At 47.7% G+C, this 19,296-nt stretch overlaps 1 protein-coding gene across 1 annotated transcript in view; it reads left to right on the top strand.

The window, feature by feature from the left end:
• Positions 1–538: 538 nt before the first annotated feature.
• The window catches only part of mta1 (metastasis associated 1), a 55,523-nt gene continuing 36,765 nt past the window's right edge, over positions 539–19,296 (top strand). Inside the window, 3 exon segments of the mRNA XM_061259985.1 lie at positions 539–891; positions 18,246–18,313; positions 19,255–19,296. The exon segment at positions 19,255–19,296 is cut by the window's right edge and continues 52 nt beyond it. Coding sequence (XP_061115969.1) covers positions 864–891; positions 18,246–18,313; positions 19,255–19,296 — 138 coding nt within the window. The 5' untranslated portion in view covers positions 539–863.

The raw sequence follows: 19,296 nt of genomic DNA, 5'->3' as shown, positions 1-19,296 counted from the left end.
GAGATGTGATCTTACTCTGTTTTACTGTACTCCCACAGAGACCTTAATTACAGAGGGGGCAAAAGCAAGGGCTAACCCTAGGTGCAAGTGTTTGGTAAAACATTTTTTATTTTTTTTTCTCCTCTCTCACTATGGAGGCCTATCTTCGGGTCTATGGGTATGCTTTTGAGTGAACAGATGTACAATCCACGCAGTGTAGTCAGGTGTTCACTATCCAAGCACTAACAATACATCTACATGTCAACTAGAAACTAGAGACTGGGGTGGCATCTCATGCTGAGCACTGGATGGTTATAATATCGTATAGGCTATATATATAGGGTAAAGTGTAATTATGGACTATTCATAGACTACCCTTCCAAGACCATGCTGCCGTCATTCTGTATCTCTGTCCCAACAAACGCGTTGGACCAGAGCAAGTTTTTCAGGTTGAAAAATAATTATTAGTGAGACTCAAAGAGACAGCAACAGTGCTTTAGTTTGTCATTTTGCCTCTAGTGGGGCTGGCGTGGTACAGCAGGAATTGTTGTTTTTTGGGGAGGCGGGGTAAACGGCTGTGATGCCCGCTGAACACTGCCCCCCTCAACCTCCAGTCCGCTCGAGATCCGACTTCCAGGGGAAACGGCTTTGTTGTGAACTGTATCCAAATTTTACGCGGGTTACCCAAGTCGCATCCATTTAGTAACGGTACCCGGGAAAGTAGGCTTAATAAAATGCGTGTACTGTCTCTTTAAGTTCGCTTGGTTGGTGTGCTTCGTATTGATCAATCCACCATTTTCCAACACACTCAACAGTGGTAGTTGTAACAGCGACGGCGGCGACAGAGATACCCGTACCTGGAGACGCCAGGACCCGGGGCAGTCATGGCAGCGAACATGTACCGGGTCGGAGGTAGGCAAACACATTTCTTTAATAGTTGTAGTCTCTTGATCGCGCACGCCGTGGTTCTTTTGCAGCATAGCTGCCCAGACTGGGTCGTCCTTCCTCTTTTATTTCCTAAAGCTGAAGTGTGCTGTAGCTAGCTCGCTACAGAGGATGATGATGGTGACTGTGAAGAGGAGGAGGAAGAAGAGTGTGGTCTTGGGATCCCCAGTTTGTCGTATTATACTTGTGTATTCTTGTGTCCATATACTACGTGTTGTTAAACCAGTTGTACTTTTAGATGTATTTATATCTATTTTTTTTCTAAAGAAAGAGTCGGGCTCAGCATTTTAGCTAAAGTTTAGCTAGTTTTAACAAGCTAGACAGCTTAGCAAAGCTGGCTAGCTATGACCGTTGTTAGGAGAATGCTGCGTTAACGAAGAGGTACACCGCTGTGCCTCGCTGAAGTCATCCTCACCCGACACGAATTCGGGGAACTGTCCATTTTATAATTCGAAAATTCCCTCGGAAAAAAAAAAACCATAGCTCGCTAACTACACATGTTTTACTCATAGCTGTCCAGATTAACGATTCTGTTAAACACAGCATTTACTAACAAATCAGGTAGGTAGGTAACGTTACTCGTGAATCGATAGGTTGTATTTCGTATATGAATTAGTTAAACGCAGAAGTTTGTGTTGTAGTTCCACTCACACTTCCCACCTAGCTACCACCAATAGAATTTAACGGAGGGAGAAATTGAATTTTATTGAGCCGGGAATCTTCGCTCCTGGTTCACACGTTATTGTCATTTTAACGTTTTAATCGAACCATTACGCAGCTGAAGTGGTGATTATTGGTAGTTGGGTAGCCAAGCAAGATTCACTGCTCCCAGAAACCAATCTGGATGAACTTACAGTTTAATAAAACCGCAAAAAGCTCTCACTTGACTAGAAGTCCGGGTGTTTAATTTTCTTTTCTGCGTTATGGAAATTTTGGAAGCCACACGTTGCCGAAGTGTGCTGTTGAATTGACATTCCAGGTAGCTACTTTTCCCCGCGTGGAGGAAAAATGACACATGAAAACTTAACGTTACCTGACGTTAAGCAGGTAGCTAAGTTCATCATCACTGACCATTTACATTGGGCGGAAATGGGTTCAGTAACTAACATTAGCTGCCAGTAATGCTACGCTTTGTCTATTTTGAATTTTTGAATGTAGTTCAGTGACTGGATTCTGGGATGTTTGTGTTTATGGTGTTTTCTGACGTACTGCCATTTTTTGGGGGGGGGGGTGCGTGCCGAACAAAACAATGTCCAATCAGGACAATGCTATAAGGCTAATTATATATTTTACATGTTGCTACTATCGAATATATATCGAACCGCATTCGCATATTGCCGTGCGATCCAGAATGGTCAATATGGCTTGTTAAAGTAGCCAATTCGTTGGCAACCACGTTTCCGAATGCTAAATGCAGCCCTCCGGCAAGCGATGCGTTCTGCATGTTGCGGTTTCGAACAAAGCGTGGTCGACGCGGGTTTCTGCGGTCGTAATTCGGGTACTGCGAGTCTGCAGTGAAATGTTGGGGAGGGGTGTGTGGGGCGGGCTGGCGGGCGTGTTTAGTTGTCCTCAAAAGACCCCCGCGAATAAATTGTATTAAATTTCGGATTGTAGTGAAGAGCAGGCTGTGGTACGCAGCCAAACCGTTCACTCTCGACGAGCAGTTTCTGTACTCGTCTATTTTTTTCATAAATGTATACAGGGTGAAACGCGTCATGCCTAAACAGAGTTGTAATGTGTTATATAATGTGATATACGTACTATATAATGTCTTTGGGCCTGCTGACTATGTTATCCAGAGTGTTGTGATGAGCCCTTAAATCTCTTTGAATGTATCAGTGGGGTTGCCCGTGTTTCAGTTATCACAAGGGCACGGTACAACTACAAAGTAAAATAGGGCTCCATAATACTTAATCATGGGACATCTGATTGAGTGGCACCGATATGTTTAGGACTTGTCTTCTAATGAACATGTAGGGGCTTCCTTGCTGATATCCGAACTGGCCAACCATTGCACCAAGTTGAGGCTAATTCAGTTAGCAGCTGGACCCTTAGTTGTGGAATTATTTGCTTTTTTCTTGAATTTGTACTCTTGTGAGTCAATTGTGGTGGTGGCCACTGGCAGTAGAAAAGTAAAAATTTAAGCCTGGTATGTTACTGATCCTATGTGCTCCTAACCCAGGCATGTTGGGAATGCCAAAATGAACAACAACAAAAAAGAAAAAAAGTACAGATTATCATCATCAGATCTCCAAGGACATCACTGATGATTAGAGTATTAATTTTAAAAATGGAGAATAGTATTATGTGCCATCGCTAGGTGGGTGATTTGCAATGGCAGTTGTCCTGGAAACACCCCCACACTGAACACTAACTCCCTGCTGCACACTTTGGGGTTGCGTAAGTTCATACGAATTTTCGTTGCACAAACGCTATAGTTGTGTCAGTGTTATGGTTTTCTTCGGAAACTTTTGAAATAAACTGGGTGCCACTTTGAAGTTGTCGCCCACGTCCATTTAAGGGTGTCATTTTGCTTGAGAAGGGTGGGAATAAAGAAGTGGAGGTCTTCACTCGATAACCTCCTAAGTTTTGTCCTTGGTTTGTGACGATGATGATCCTCAGGTGGCTGAAGAGGCCTATCTTCACAATAGCCACACAATAAGTGGCTTCATCGTTTTGAGCTGCAAACGGTCGCCGCAGATGGGAGGGGGCGTCTGAAGTGGTGGGTACAGGGGCATCCTGTGGTCTTGAGGCTAAGGTACCTGACTGCGACCCGGATGGTTGGTGGTTCAAGCCTCGGTGTAGCCACAATTACATCTGCACTCCTGTTGGGCCCTTGAGCAAGGCCCTTGACCCCGCATTGCTCCAAGGCGGGTTGTCCCCTGCTTGGTCTAATACAGTGTTTCTCAACTCCAGTCCTCGGGACCCACGTGCCAGAAGATTTTTGCCGTGACCAGGAACTCACACACCTGATTTAATGACCGAACCAATCGAACCGCCAGAAATTCCTTTGATCAGCTGTGTGAGTTCCTGGTTGCAACAAAAACCCTGTGGCACGTGGGTCCTGAGGACCGGAGTTGAGAATAACCGGTCTAATCAACACTTCAACTGTTAAGTCGCTTTGGATAAAAGCCTCAGCTAAATAACAAATCGGCGCGCTTGCTTTCGTTTAGCGCGAACCCTTCTCGAAGCTGTGCTGCTGTTTGCAACGGGGGAGGGAAAAACGGTGTAAATTCTCCCTGCTGTAGTACCCTGCCAGGGCTTTGAGTTGTGAAGATGTCGCAGTGTCCATGGCCTCCAGGACAGACTGCAATCTGCAGCCGTATCGATCCTCAAATCGGCGGAACTAAAAGTTGTTTGCAGGGCCACCTTTACTTGCAAATGGTTTTTATTGGCTTTCTTTCACCATTTCATTTAGTTTGCTGCTAGCTAACCGCAATTTTACAGATCTGGTCAATTTTTGCCAACAACAATTAGCTGGCGTGTGTGTAACTTGGTGAACTATCATTTGCCTGGCCCTTTCTGACACAATTTCGAGGACCAGCAGAGCAGAATTCCTAATGTGCACAAATCCCACTACGAGCTCAATCATGTGGAGGCACTTTTAGAATTTAATATTATAAATCAAACGAAAGCAAAGCACCCCCAGTCTTTGCTTTAATTGTCATATTATACTTTTCCTCTGGCTTCTTCCCTAACACCACCAATCTTTTTCATAACCAGTGCTTACCTGAGTTCAAACACCAGCCGAGCTGTTAGCAGGGTAAGGTGTTTAAATATGAAAATCATTTAAAACATTTTAACAGAATCTAAAGTTGACGGCAGGTGTAAATTTTCACCAGAGAGTGTTTGTGAGTGTAAATCCAAACAGGTATTAGGTTTGAATTCAGTAGGTGTTAATGTCTAATGTCATTTTCGTACCGCTGAGACCGTTGAGGCGGAGAATTTCGGAAAACGAGGATCCAACGGCCCTCCCTGGTTTGGAGCCGAACGCTGAAAAAACTAAACTGGACCGGGATGATGATCAGCATAATGGTCCACGCAGTAATCTTTGATTTTTCTCTATTTTTAAAACTGGTAATTGTTACCAGGTACAAATGATACACTTGCAGAACATTTTCTTAACAAGATTCTTTCTTTCCAAGTACTCAAAGAGCTATCTGCAGGGGAAATATCTGGCTGATAATAAGGCCCGACTTGTGTTTTTGACCGGAGGATGGCGGGCCTTCGGTTCTAGGCTTAAAGCCCATGCAGCAGAATCCTCTGTTGTGCAAATGAGTACTGTACATATTCTTAAACATACGCACGATAAAACATAACAGTGGTTTTCTTTCTATATCTGATACGGATTTCCCCTTTAGTCACAGTGATATTATCTGGATTGGGTTAAATTATAATTTTGAGGCAGGTTTGCATGCTTCGAGGGGCCTTACTTTAAAGCGCGGGAGTCATTAATGAGTACCATGTTTCCCTGTGGCTCTGTTTGCTTTAGGTTGTTTGTTGGGCAAAGAAAGTTCCATTTTGTTTTCAGTGCTAATGTTCACGATTTCAGATGAGTGGTTGGTTCAGGCGCCGTGTTGAGAACACACTTGGACTTTCATGATGAATAATACCGTGTGGATTAAAGATCTGAGACCATAGCTCTTGAGTTAAGGAATTGACCTTGCTGTTCCAATACTCTTTGAAGGGACTGTAACTTTAGTATGTTAGTACTACAGACCATTTGCATACTGTCCACCGATACTTATCTTTAGTTATCTGTAGTTAAAATGAGTTTTACTTCAGACTACCGTGCCGTATTATTGCATATCTGTCACGCTGAATGGTTTCAGATCTTTAGACAAAATGTAGTATTATAAGGAACCGGAATAAACACAAATTCCCCATGTGAACCTAATAACTACCCCTTAAAACTAAAAACTGGCTGTATCTCATTAGCAGCGGTAACTGCAACCAAACCTTTGTGGGAATTTTAGCCCACTCTTCTTTGCAGAACTGCTTTAATTCAAATTGGTAGTTTTTTTTTTTTAGTTTTTATTTTGGGTTCAAGTCAGGACTTTGACTAGACCCCTCCAAAACCTCCATTTAGTTTTTTTTTTTTTTCAGCCAATTCACTGGACTTGCTTTTGTCTTTTGGATCGTTGTCTTGCCTCGTAGCCCAATTTCAATTCAGCTTCGGCTCACAGACAGATATTATTCTCCTTCAGAATGTTCTGGTACAGAGCAGAATTCACGGTTCATTTTACGACGACAAGTCGTCCGGGTCCCGAGGTAGCAAAACATCCCCCCACCGTCACGCCTCCGCCATGTTTGATTGTGGGTGTGATGTTCTTACTGTGAAACGCTATATTTGCTTTACGCCAGACATAATGGGACGCGTGGCTTCCAGAAAGTTCCGCTTTTGACTGGTCTGTCAGAATATTATCCCAAAATACTTGGGGGATCATCCAGGTGCTTTTTTTTGCAAAAGTGATAGTGTTGCTGCACCCTTGGAGAGATTTTGGCAGGCTGACCCTCCCGGAAACATTGTTCCAAGTGTTCTCCTTTTGGAGCTGATTGCTCTCTCTGTGGTCTGGTGGAGTCCCAGAGCCTTAGAAATGGCTTTGTATCCCCTTCTAGACTGGTATATATATTTAAAAAATTCTAATCTGTTCTAATAATTTCATCGTGGCATAGTGTGCTTATAGAAACTTTGTAGTGACTACTTTACTATGATTGTAAGGTCCAATATAAGTGAAGTTTAAATTCAACAAAGCTGGCTGTAATCAAGTCAGGCAGTGTTGAGTTGTCTGAATCTAATTATCCGTTAAATTTGGGAAATTGATTGATTGGCAAATACTTTTTCACAGCAGTGTATCTCTAGTAAAGTAAAACTAATTTTAACTTTAAGATGAGTGTTGCTGTGGACAGTATGCAAATGGCCTGTCGTACTAATGTAATCAGGAAGGCGGCAAATATATTTTCACAGCACTGTAGGTTGCCTTTCAATAACCGCCTATCTAGTAGCTCATCTTGCATACTTTCCAGGCAATCACGTTTTAAGATGACGAGCATCTCTGATTCATAGCCAATCGCACAACAGTTGTTAACAGGAACAGAGAAAGGTTAGTCAGAGTACGCTTGTGGCATTTTCACGAGCAAGGTCACAAGGATTATACTACTAAATAGTAATAGTAATAGTAATAGTAAATCTGAGAATTAGACGTACACCTCTCCACTGTAAACCTGGAGGAGGCAGTGATATTCAGAGTGATTTCTGTATTTTCATAACCAGTAAGGACTCCGGGTCTACTGGAGGAGGCAGTCCGTAAAGGTGCATGTGTAAGCGGGATTGTACTCTAGCTGCATGTCTCAGTATGAATGTGGACCTTTAGCGATCTCCAATGGGTCGCCGGCTCGGCGATCACTGAAGCGATATTGTGACCGTCCAGTGCCTGTCCCGGTGCCTGTTGGGATGTGAATATTGAAAGATTCTTTTGAAAAATCAATTCCAATGTCATTGGGGGAAGACCTCATTGACTATGGGCTCACTGTTGTGTGTTGTGAACGGTAAAATAAAACCATTAAAAGCCAATGAGCGCACACACGAGGCATTATAAACGAAGAAAACGCTCGTGAATGCTTCATTCTCGCGTGCGCATTTGCGCTTAAAACAGCACCTCGGCGGTATTACAACTGCACGCATTTCACCGAATCTGTAATCTTTAAACACACGATACTGCAATCACTCTATCTGCCGGCGGATCAACAAGAGGCGAGTTAAAATATATTGCCATAGCAACTATGATATAGATAAATGATTGAGAAAGAAGAGGAGTGGGTTCAAAATGCATCATGCGGCTGTGAACCCTCTGACCACATGTGACGGTCTGATCACATCTCTGCTCTAGGGTGGCCTGTAGCGTAGTGGTTAAGGCGCATGACTGGGACCCGCAAGGTCTGATTTGATCCCCGGGGTAGCCACAATAAGATCCGCACAGCCGTTGGGCCCTTGAGCAAGGCCCTTAACCCTGCATCGCTCCAGGGGAGGATTGTCTCCTGCGTAGTCTAATCAACTGTACGTCGCTCTGGATAAGAGCGTCTGCCAAATGCCATTAATGTAATAATCTGTACCCCCTTCTCCCGAACGGTTAACCCTCTCCGAAACCCCCGAGGTGACGGTGTCGGTTTCGAGATGCGTTTAGGAGAATTGCGGGTGTGCCGAGTGTCGTTGGCCTCCGACGATGACCTCTGGACGACCCGAAAATGAGGGCGGTTCGTTCTCCCTAATCGAGGGAGGAGAATCGGCGGTTAGCGCTCGACTTGCGTGAACGCCGGCCGACGGGAGATCGCGTGAACGCGCCGCGAGTCCGCTCGCCCCCGGGCGCGGAGGCCTGATTAAAAAATCGATGGCGAACCGTGGTTAATGATGTCACAATATCATTATCATATGCGGCGTGACGTAAATCTGTCTCGTTTCAGCGACCGATCGGGCTGTTGCTGGCCAAACTCCTATTAAACCCCCCCACCCCCCCTCAAAAGAAAAACCTTGCAAGGCGCAGTAAAGAATGGCTTCTCGCGGAGTCGCCTCTCCTCATTGCGTTTTGCTCCTCGCCTCGCGATAGGGGCGAGAGTAGCTCTCCGTCTAACAGACCGATCGCTCTCGGCAAACGTCCCTCCATCCTCACGCCCTTTTCTTTCTCCTTTTTTAAAAATGTAAAAAAAATTTTTTTTTTTAGCTTTTTCGGCATAAAGACGGATGCGGCCCCACAAATTGCCGCTCGTAGTTTCATTCGCCCGTGATAGAACTCTGGTGCTCTGCCGGCCGAAAACAATTTGCGCCGCCTGATCGTCTGATCAAGACAACGGATGACGCCTACCGCATATTCACTAATTCGTAATATACGCGTGCCCTTAATATGATTGGTACATAACACTGGCAACAGCAACATTAAGCGCTATTTATTCAATACTCTTTTCAGGTGTATTGACATGAAGGTGGAGGAATAGAGATGGAGGCTAGCGTTTCATTCATTCATTCATTCATTCATTCATTCATTCATTCATTCAGTTCATGCAGTTGAAATTGTACTTCTTACAGCGAACTTATCCCTGGTTATGGGTATGCACTTTGTTGTACGTCGCTCTGGATAAGAGCGTCTGCCAAATGCCAATAATGTAATGTAATTCATTCATTCATTCATTCATTCATTCATTCATTCGGCTGATTAGCTCAAAATGACCTGAAGCTGAGCCTCGTCAGGCTTGTAAAAGGGCCGATAAACATTCGCTGGCCAGTTTGCCATCGTAAATGGTTTGTTTCCCATCTAATGAACGCGAGATGGCCGTCATAACCATTTATTACATTAGCTCTTCTCCCCGCTGATACGGGGACGGCACATCTGCTTGTCCGATTCTCAGCTGTCGGATTTTTAAATGTGACAAACGGGTGGTAATTTGCAGGTTCGGGGGGTTCAGGGGTCGGGGAAAACAAATCTGGCGTAATTGTAGCGCTAAACTGAATAATAAACGGAATTCCTATGTAGGAACACAAAGCAAACCGCTACGCTGATAATGACGAGCCGTTTAATTTAGCACCATCCGTACATGGCTTGGGTAGTCGATTACACAGTTCATTTTGTGACCTTAGTCTGCAGTTTACCTGCTTGTAGAATTTTGAACAAATTATTTAGTTTTCATTGGAAAAAAAATAAAATAAATCATACCGGTGTTTTTTGTGCATCTGATGGCCCTGTATGATCAAATATAACAAACAAATTGACCTGTTTCCTGTGTGGGCCTGTAGTGTCTCCGGGTATCTGGGCAGTTTTCACGAGGACAGTTCACACGCCGAGCCGTGGGCGGGCAAGGCAGGATGTGACTAAGAGTGAGAGAGTGTGTGTGTGTGTGAGTGTCGTGGTTGGTTGGGGGGGTGGGGGGGGGGCTGAATTACCTGCCATTGCCATAGTAACCCTTATTCCATAGATCCCTGCGGTGTTGTGGCCCACACAGCCCTGATAGGGGAGGGGGGTCTCTCCTCCCTCCCTCCCTCCCTCCCTCCCTCCCTGCTGGCTGTTATCAGCTCCGCACAGGGGCCGAGGAGTGGGCCCTGGACCAAGCCTGCCTCGGCCTGCACCGCTGCCTGAGTGTCACCCCTGGTTACCAGGCGCGGGACAGGGGGGGTTTTAGGGGCGTGCATGCATGTACGCGGGGAAAACGGACTGCAGCTGATTAGCCCCCCCCCCCCCCCCCCTCCCCCCAGGCACGTCCCCAGCCCAGCCCTCCCTGGCCTGGTTAGATTCCACCCACCCGCCTGGGTCTCCTTGGCACCCCGGCAACACGCTCCCATTGGACGACCCCGTGGAAGGGTGGCTGGCTGGTGATGTCACGGTCGCTCCGGTGACAGATTAGCCTTCGGTTGGTCCGGAGGCTCGATCGGGGAGAGACAGGGACACGGCGTTATGGGAGGGAGAGAGAGGGAGGGGGGGAGGGATGAATAGAGAGAGAGAGAGGGGGGGGATGAATAGAGAGATGGAGGGAGAGGGGCAAGGGGGTAGGAAGGAGGAGGAAGGGTGAGGGTGAGAGAGAGAGAGGGGGCAAGAGGGAAGGAAGGAGGGAGAAAGCAAGGGGGAGAGAAGGGGCAAGAGGGAGGGTTGAGAGGGGGAGAGAGAGAGGGGGGAGGGATAGAGGGGGGGAGGGATGAATAGAGAGGTGGAGGGAGAGGGGCAAGGGGGTAGGAAGGAGGAGGAAGGGTGAGAGAGAGAGAGAGAGAGAGAGAGGGGGCAAGAGGGAAGGAAGGAGGGAGAAAGAGAGGGGGAGAGAAGGGGCAAGAGGGAGGGTTGAGAGGGAGAGAGGGTGGGAGATGTTAAGAGCAAGAGAGAGAGCGAGACAGAACGAGTGAGAGACAGAGAGAGAGACGGAGAGAGAGCGAGAGACTTTGAGTCTGGGGCCCTCTCAGATGTTATGCAGGGCATCACTGCGCCACACGCCAGGTTAGGCTGAGGTCTGGCAAACCAACCCGCCCTGACCCCCCCAGCGCCACAGTGTATGACTGTGACTGTGCCTTTGCTCTGTGCCTGAGCCTCAGTTTGAAAACTGCTGCGGGAGAAAGTCCACAAACACATCGCAGCAACGACTTTCGCACCCACGACGTGTCTCCTCACCAAAGCTGTCGTCTCTCTAATGGTGCCGAAAACTTTCGGTTAGTTTTTGCCGGAGTGCGGGGTGGGGGGGGGGGGGGGGGGATTTTGGAAATTGAACGCCTTTTAAACATTGCCAGATGCTGCCTGGGTAGCACCCACCCTCCACAGGACAAACGTGTTCACGATCAGGAGCGTCTGGGAGGGTCAGGCCCTGCAGCCGGGCCTGTGTGCCCCTGGGAGTGGGGCTCGCCCTCCACGGCCTGGAGAAAACCCTGCGTTTTACCGAAAAAAAATATTCACACCCCGAGAGGAACCTTAAACCTACAATACCTTTTTCTCCTGACCTATCACCATCCAGGTAAATGTGTCGCTGTATCATAATGATAATAATAGTAATAATTTGAGTCATTCAGCTGACGCTTTTATCCAAAGTGACTTATAGTTGATTAGACTATGCAGGGGACTATCCCCCCCGGAGCAATGCCGGGGTTAAGGGCTTTGCTCAAGGGCCCAACAGCTGTGCGGATCTTATTGCGGCTACACCGGGATTAGAACCACCGACCTTGCGGGTCCCAGTCCCAAGGTCCCAGTCATCTTATTGTGGGGCTTGAACCACCAACCATCCGGGTCCCAGTGATGTACCTTAGCCGCTAGGCTACAGGCAGCCCTGTGCGGCCCATACAGCAAAGTCATTACAGCCAGGCCTCCCATTTTAGAGTGATGGCTTTGCTAGCATTAGCGCCGGTGGCTGTGTTTGTGGGTGCAGTTAGCTAAATGTGGCGTATGCTCGTTGTGGCAAACACGGTATTAGTAGCGAGCCGTTGTAGGCGTTTTGCTGGCACTTGGCAACGTCGACTGCATGCTTAATGCAGTGTGTGGGCCTGTACGATGTCCTCCTTAAGCATTCCCCCAAAAAAAACATCTCTGTCCATGCCCCTGCTTCAGGTTTGTGTCGCCCGCGTTGGTCACAGACTATTGTAGTAATGGTGGGGGGGGGGGAAAGCAAAGAAGGAGGTCTCGTTGTTTAAGTAAATAGGCCCGTCTGTTGTACAGAGCTTTAATTAGAATGCGAGAAGCTTGCTGACTGAAGGAGTGAGTGAGTCTCTCTCCTCTCCCGATCGCTCGTGTTTCACACACACATCATCTGCGTTAGCGGCGCGGACGTCACCAGATGCACCGTGTACTAGGCACACGTGTCGCAATCGCGGCTGATTTCACGGCGAGAACGTAAATCCTTATTCCAGACACGTTCGGGGGAATTTCGTCGATTCCTCCCGATAGTCGGCCGCGTTCGGGTCGTGAACCGGATCAGAACTCCGTCCTCGCCGTCGTCCGTACCGCACGGCGGATTGGTCCGGCTCTGTGGCTGCTCGTCCGCGTTGGTGGAGTGGTTTGGGAGTAACGCCTGATGAGACCGAGTCCAGGTCTTCTGTAACGCAGTGCGTGTTTGTCTGCCTGTTTCTGCCAGTGCTGCATCGGCAGAACCGTGTGGGTTTATTTGTTTGCTTCAGTTTTTTTTAAACAAAATTTGTAATTAAGGAGAACAACACAAGGGTCATCAAGGTAATAATAATAATAATAATAATAATAATAATAATGTAATATTTAGCTGACACTTTATCTAAATAATTTATCCAGACTTAGTTGATTAGACTAAGCAGGGGAGGTGGAAGGGTGAGAGAGAGAGAGAGAGAGAGAGAGGGGGCAAGAGGGAAGGAAGGAGGGAGAGAAAGAGAGGGGGAGAGAAGGGGCAAGAGGGAGGGTGGAGAGGGAGAGGGAGAGAGATGTGAAGAGCGTGAGAGAGAGAGCGAGACAGAAAGAGTGAGAGACCGAGAGAGGGGTTAAGGGCCAACAGCTGTGCAGATCTTATCGTGGCTACACCGGGGCTTGAACCACCAACCTTCCTGGTCCGAGTCATGTACCTGAGCCACTAGACCACAGGCCGCCCCCTACAGGGTTAGCGTGTACGGCTAAAGCCGTGGTGCCGAGTGCAGCATTGCGCCCCCAGTGTCTTTAGTCCTGGTCCTGCAGACCGTGAACTGCCGTTCATGTGCCGCATTGGCCGATTGTGTTCCCAGTTTTACGTCAGAGCACACGTGCAAGCTGCAGCCAGCGATCCGCACAGCGGAGGCACACGGCAAAGGAGGGAAAATAAAATAAATAAAAGTAAGCAAAGGTCATGAGTCTAACGAGCGTCTGAATCTCTGAAGTTTGGCCGGGAAATTAAATATGAAAAGTAAATAACAGACGGTTTCAGACGGTGGTGACGATTTGGTTATTTTTTGAGTTTTGACATTTTCCCTGGGTTTACGCCGCCGGTAGTGTGCCAAATCCAGTGCATCTCTTACCGCAGGCATCCTGCGTGATCTCAAATCACTGCGCTCAAGACTGAACTGTGCGTATTCGCCAAATACTACCATTGCCATAAATGCCAAAACTATTCTAACTCGTGTTAGAATATCATATCTCCCGCCGTTTTAGCATTGGGCCCGTACTAATATGTTCTCAGCTATTGCTGGCCGATGCTGAGACCAACACCGATATTTTTGTGTATGCCTTATGATCAATCATACTCTCTGCCGGTGGGACAGTATTATGGCTGTGCTGTATCTCACTGATGCTGTAGTTCGAGGGTGCCTAAGTGCAAGGTTATATCCAAGTATTCTGACCAGGGATTGAGGCTTATATGCTGGATATATAAAATGGAGCCGGGAGGTTAATTTGCTTATCAAAATGATCATGGAGGTTTTATGTGCAATTTTATTTTAAAGTAATGTGGAAGTGTACAGGTTACAGTATCTGAATTTGCACTGAGGTCTATGTACAGGTTATCTGAATTTACGTTGAAGTCTATGAACAGGTCATCTGAATTTACACTGAGGTCTATGAACAGGTCATCTGAATTTACACTGAGGTCTATGTACAGGTCATCTGAATTTACACTGAGGTCTATGTACAGGTCATCTGAATTTACACTGAGGTCTATGAACAGGTCATCTGAATTTACACTGAGGTCTATGTACAGGTCATCTGAATTTACACTGAGGTCTATGTACAGGTCATCTGAATTTACATTGAGGTCTACTTACTGGTTAGGTTCTGGGGCTTTTGTTAGTCCAAAGACATGCAGGTTAGGTTAATTGGAGAGTCTAAATTGCTTTACTCCTGCCGTTGCCCTTGACCAAGGCACTGGCCAACTGGAGTTGGTCCCCGGGCGCTGTGGCATGGCTGTCCACTGCTCCTGGGTAACTAGGGTGGGTCAAATGCAGAGGATGCATGTCATTGCCTTAGAGGGGAATGACAATAAAGTTGAATCTAATCTAATCTCATTTTTAGATTGAGGTTTACGTACACGTCTGAAATTACATTGAGGTCTACTTGTTTTTCGAATGAACATGTACGCCTACGTACAGGATATCTGAATGGAGATGAATTTATGAAGGAGATGTTTGCTGTGAACTTCAAATGAAATTCCGGGGTCTTTTGTGTACAGTAATCATGGTAGTGTCTTTTTTTTTCATTGCAGTATCCAAACTGTAAATATAGCTACTTAAATGCATTTTATAGACCATTAGTATTTACACAGTTTTCATGCTTTCAGATTACACACTCAGTTGTTGTACTTGCTTTCAAAAGTGCATCCATTTTAAATTAAAGTTAGCCATATTTCACTGTTTGCATTACTGCCAAATTTATCTGTGCTAATATGTCCGTGTCATATTCTTCTACTCTCTCGTTGAAGTTCCAGTGTTTTAGAATGGTCATCTCGCACAACGCACAGGCCCGTCTCTCTCTGTTTGGGCGGTGGGAGCGGGGGTTGCTCTCGAGCTCACAGTTTTGGGGCAAGGAGAGTCCCCGTATGCAGGTTGCCCGAAAGTCCCGAAAGTCCCGAAAGTCCCGAAAGTCCCGAAAGCCCCGAAAGCCCCAAAAGTCCCAAAAGTCCCAAAAGCCCCAAAAGTCCCAAAAGCCCCAAAGGAGCACAACTTTGGGCTCAGGCCGGCGTCGTTTTATCCGATGTGTCCTGCGCTACACGCTACACGCTACACGCTGCACGTGTTGCCGGGGGAAACACTGCCGCCCCTCAGTCCCCAGTTGGCCGCCATGTCCCCGCGATGTAGGTGTTTCAGGCTCACGGGTGTAAACTGAGGGAAAACTGGGCATTTGAGCAATGGGGCGGCCTGTAGTGGTTACGGTAAATGACTGGGACCCGCAAGGTCGGTGGTTCTAATCCCGGTGTAGCCGCAATAAGATCCGCCCAGCCGTTGGGCCCTTGAGCAAGGCCCTTAACCCTGCACTGCTCCAGGGGAGGATTGTCTCCTGCTTGGTCTAATCAACTGTACGTCGCTCTGGATAAGAGCGTCTGCCAAATGCCAATAATGTAAATGTAATTTCAGTTTTCATTTCATGTGCGTCACGGTTTTTGTCTCAGACGTTTTACAGAGTAGGGGCTGCTACATCCCCGCCCACTTCCAGCCTGGGATCTGCTTACTTGTTCCTGCTGAATTATTGAAGGGGGCTGAAACTGGTGCTGCCGTTGAGCTGATTAGCAGGGCAGTTTGATTAGCAGGGCAGTTTGATTAGCAGGGCTGTTTGATTAGCAGGGCAGTTTGATTAGCAGGGCTGTTTGATTAGCAGGGCTGTTTGATTAGCAGGGCAGTTTGATTAGCAGGGCAGTTTGATTTGCGCTGGAAGTCCCATCCTGGCCGGATTCAGGGCGAGGGTTGTTCAGGGAACAGGGTTCACCCTGGCTACTGGGTTCCTCCCTGCGTCCTCTGTGCTTTTTTTGTGGTGAGATGTAATGGATGCAGTGAAGCTAGGAAAGCCCAGACCTTGTTAGCCCGTTAGCTTAGCCCTGGAGCCTGTAGCTTGTTAGCCTGTTAGCCCACAGCCTGTTAGCCCACAGCCTGTTAGCCCACAGCGCCCGCTAGTCTGCAGCTCATTAGCCGAGAGCCTGTTCACTCTGCTGTGGGGGAGTTAGCTCTTGCTGTACACACTGGGATAGTGCTGATAACAAACACAAACAGCCTTCGCATGTGATCTCAGGTCTGGAAAACCACAACCAGTTAATATATCCTAAAGGTCTCCTCTATGGGGAGAGCCTCGCATTCTCTGTTCCTCTCAACCTGATTGGTGGATGATGTGTGTTCCTCTCAGCCTAATTGGTGGAAGATATGTGTTCCTCTCAACCTGATTGGTGGAAAATATTTCTTCCTCTCAACCTGATTGGTGGAAGATGTAAGATGTGTGCTCCTCTCAACCCGATTGGTGGAGTATGTGGTGTTCCCGTTTATTTTCCATCCTTCTGTTCTGGGTCTGAGGTGGCCGGGGTGGGATTTGGCAAGAAGCGAAAGGGAGAGGGAGGGTTAGACCCAGGCACCTGACCAAGTGCAGGGCATGATCTGGCAGCCGCCAGGACACACACAGGGTTAAGACCAGGCACCCTACCAAGCCCAGTGCCTGCTGGGACATCCTGCTGGGAAACCGGCTGTGTGCAGCCTGGAGTCTCGCCAAGAGTGCGGTGTCGGGGAGGGGGGGAGGGGGGTACGGGGGTGTGGGGAGGCAGGAAGGGGAACATTGGAGAATTCAGACAGAGCAGTGCTCTGCAGTTTGTGTGACTGCTGTCACTGCTCCTGCCTGTTTGTTTGCCATCTAGTGGAGAGATGCGGTACTGCCACGTGCTACCGAGGGAGCCGTGTTCTCAGTTAACGAGAGAGACTACGGTCACCCTGGCTGCTTTCAACAGGCGTAGCCGAATAAAGTAAGAAGGGCAGGTTGTGTGTGTGTGCGTGTGTGTGTGTGAGAGACAGATGGACAGAAAGACGGCTTGAGAGTGAGCGAAGAGGTAATGTCAAGGAAAAATTAGTGAAAGAGATTGAAAGAGGGAGAGAGAGAGGGACCCGATTGCCTGATTGAGCCGTTATGTTATTATTTTTTTCCGAGCAGAGAGGGCTGAAACAAGCCTCGATGTGACCTGTGTTTACACAGGTGTTTAATGACATGTTATGTGTGTAATTTGTTTTGACCCTGCTGCTGAAGTCATAGCAGTAACTTCCTCTGGGCTGAATTAACATGCGCACACACACACACGCGCACGCACACACACACTTTTGTAGGAAGGATCATTTATTCTAGTTGGAGGCCAATGAAATTAAATTTCATACACCATGAGGCCTGAGCGACCGAAATGTATTTAGCAAAAAAAAAAAAATCATTTTTTTAAAATAGTTCTATAACTGTGAGGATACAAATGAATTGCTTCCATAAACCTAAAATAAATTAATAGGGGGATTACAATTTTTTGGACCCAGACATTATTGGTAGGATTTACCGAAATGAATTGGGTGTGGTAATGAAAACGAAATGCGTTATCAGAACTGTGTCCGTATAATGGCAGATGTTAAATCTCCTGAAACCGATGCCAGACAAACCTCTCCTTCGTTCAGTCGGTGGGAGGAAAGGGAACCTTTCTCTCTTTTTGTTTAGTGTGACTTCCTCCTCTTCCTCCTCTTGATTAACTTGATTAGCTTGTTGAAATAGCCTGACTTTAGAAAGTTAGCGCTTGACAGCTTTTTTTCGCTCTCTGGTGTGTGTGTGTGTGTGTGTGTGTGTGTGTGTGTTGGGGAGTGTAGGCCCGTGTGTGAACATATGCAGCGATAAGTAGCCTAGCTTCCGATGAAACGGAGGTGCGTTCTGTTTGCCAGTTTGTAAACGCTTGTCTTGTATACACATTTTGTATGAGCGTACGGGTTGTATCAAACTTGACGGGTTCTGGAAGCCTCAGCCTGCTATGACTCCGTTATGATTGTTTATAAATGGGTGACTGAGATCGTTTGAATTTGTGTAGTATGAAAATGCCAGTGGGGGTCATGGTTCTTGGTGCAAGAACACAAAATGTATAGTTTTTTTTAATGTGTTAAAAATGCAGACTTAAAATAAGTTAATCATACACGCATGATGCATACACAGATAGGGTTGCAAAGGGTAGGAAAATGCCCGGTTGATTCCCGAAACTTTCCGGAATTTCCTGGAAAACTCTGAAATTCCTGGAAACTTCCCCCCCCCCCCCGGAAACTTTCCGTTCCGGAATATTCCCGAAATTGAGCAACCCTATACGCAGACGCGCGGAGCACGGAAATAAACCCTGCAGAGTCCCGCTGTGGGACCGGGTCTGACCCCCTTTCTCTCGCTCTTGTCTTGCAGATTACGTTTATTTCGAGAATTCGTCCAGTAACCCGCTGCTGATCCGGAGGATAGAGGAGCTGAATAAGGTGAGCGGAAAAACCGCGAGCGTCGCGACGTTCCCCCCCCCCCCTCCCCGCCCGAGGGCCGGGGGCCAGGCCTCCTGAGAGCGTTTGGGAGGACAGAGGAGGTAATGGAGGAGCACTGATGTGATTAGTGCTCCTCCCAGCTTGGTCCGTGTCCCAGACTCTTGTTTGGCCCCCCGACCGCCCCCCCCCTCCTCCTTAGCCTCTGATGGAGCACACACAAAGCACCTCCTCCTCCTCCTCCTCCTCATTCTCCAAAAATAACACCCTACTCCCCCTTTTCTCTCTCCTCTCCTCCCCGCCTCTCCCCTCCTCTCCTCGGACATGTGCGGGCGGCGTCCCCCCCCCATAAATCACCCCGGCGTCTCTGGTCCTGAGCCCAGCTGCTGCACTCCTAGTCGAGGTGTTTTGGGCTCCACCTGACTGTTTAAAATTCAGCTGGCTGCCGCAGCCAGCGCTGTTTAAAGTAGGTCGCCCCGTGGGTAGTGGTGCGAACGCGTTCGAAAAAAAGAAAAAGGTCCAACCGCAGCCAAACCGCATTGGACCAACTACAAAGCCTTCGCATGCATCAAAGCAGACAGGATGCGCAGCGTATCTGGATGCGGATGAGGCCGCGCCGTTCGCTGGGCGCGTAATCGTGTGCACGTGAGCGGAGGTGATGATACAGGTTTGCACCTCTGTAGGAGGGTGTCCCACACGCTTGGAGTAGCGCGTCCCCCTCAGGTTTGGTTCCTTCGGTTCCTGTGTGTTCTCCTCGGTGATGTTGAGCCCTTGTGACCTCTCTCTCTCGCTCTCTCTCTCTCTCTCTCTCTGTCTCTGTCTCTGTCTCTGTCTCTGTCTCTGTCTCTGTCTCTGTCTATCTCTCTATCTCTCTATCTCTCTATCTCTCTCTCTCTCTCTCTCTCTCTCTCTCTCTCTCTCTCTCTCTCTCTTCCCCCCCGCAGACAGCCAATGGCAACGTGGAGGCGAAGGTGGTGTGCTTCTAC

Source organism: Conger conger, chromosome 1 (genome assembly GCF_963514075.1).
Source record: "Conger conger chromosome 1, fConCon1.1, whole genome shotgun sequence".
Classification (NCBI taxonomy): Eukaryota; Metazoa; Chordata; class Actinopteri; order Anguilliformes; family Congridae; genus Conger; species Conger conger.
The sequence above is the reverse complement of the archived record's forward strand: the minus strand, read 5'-3'. Positions and strand labels throughout refer to the sequence as shown.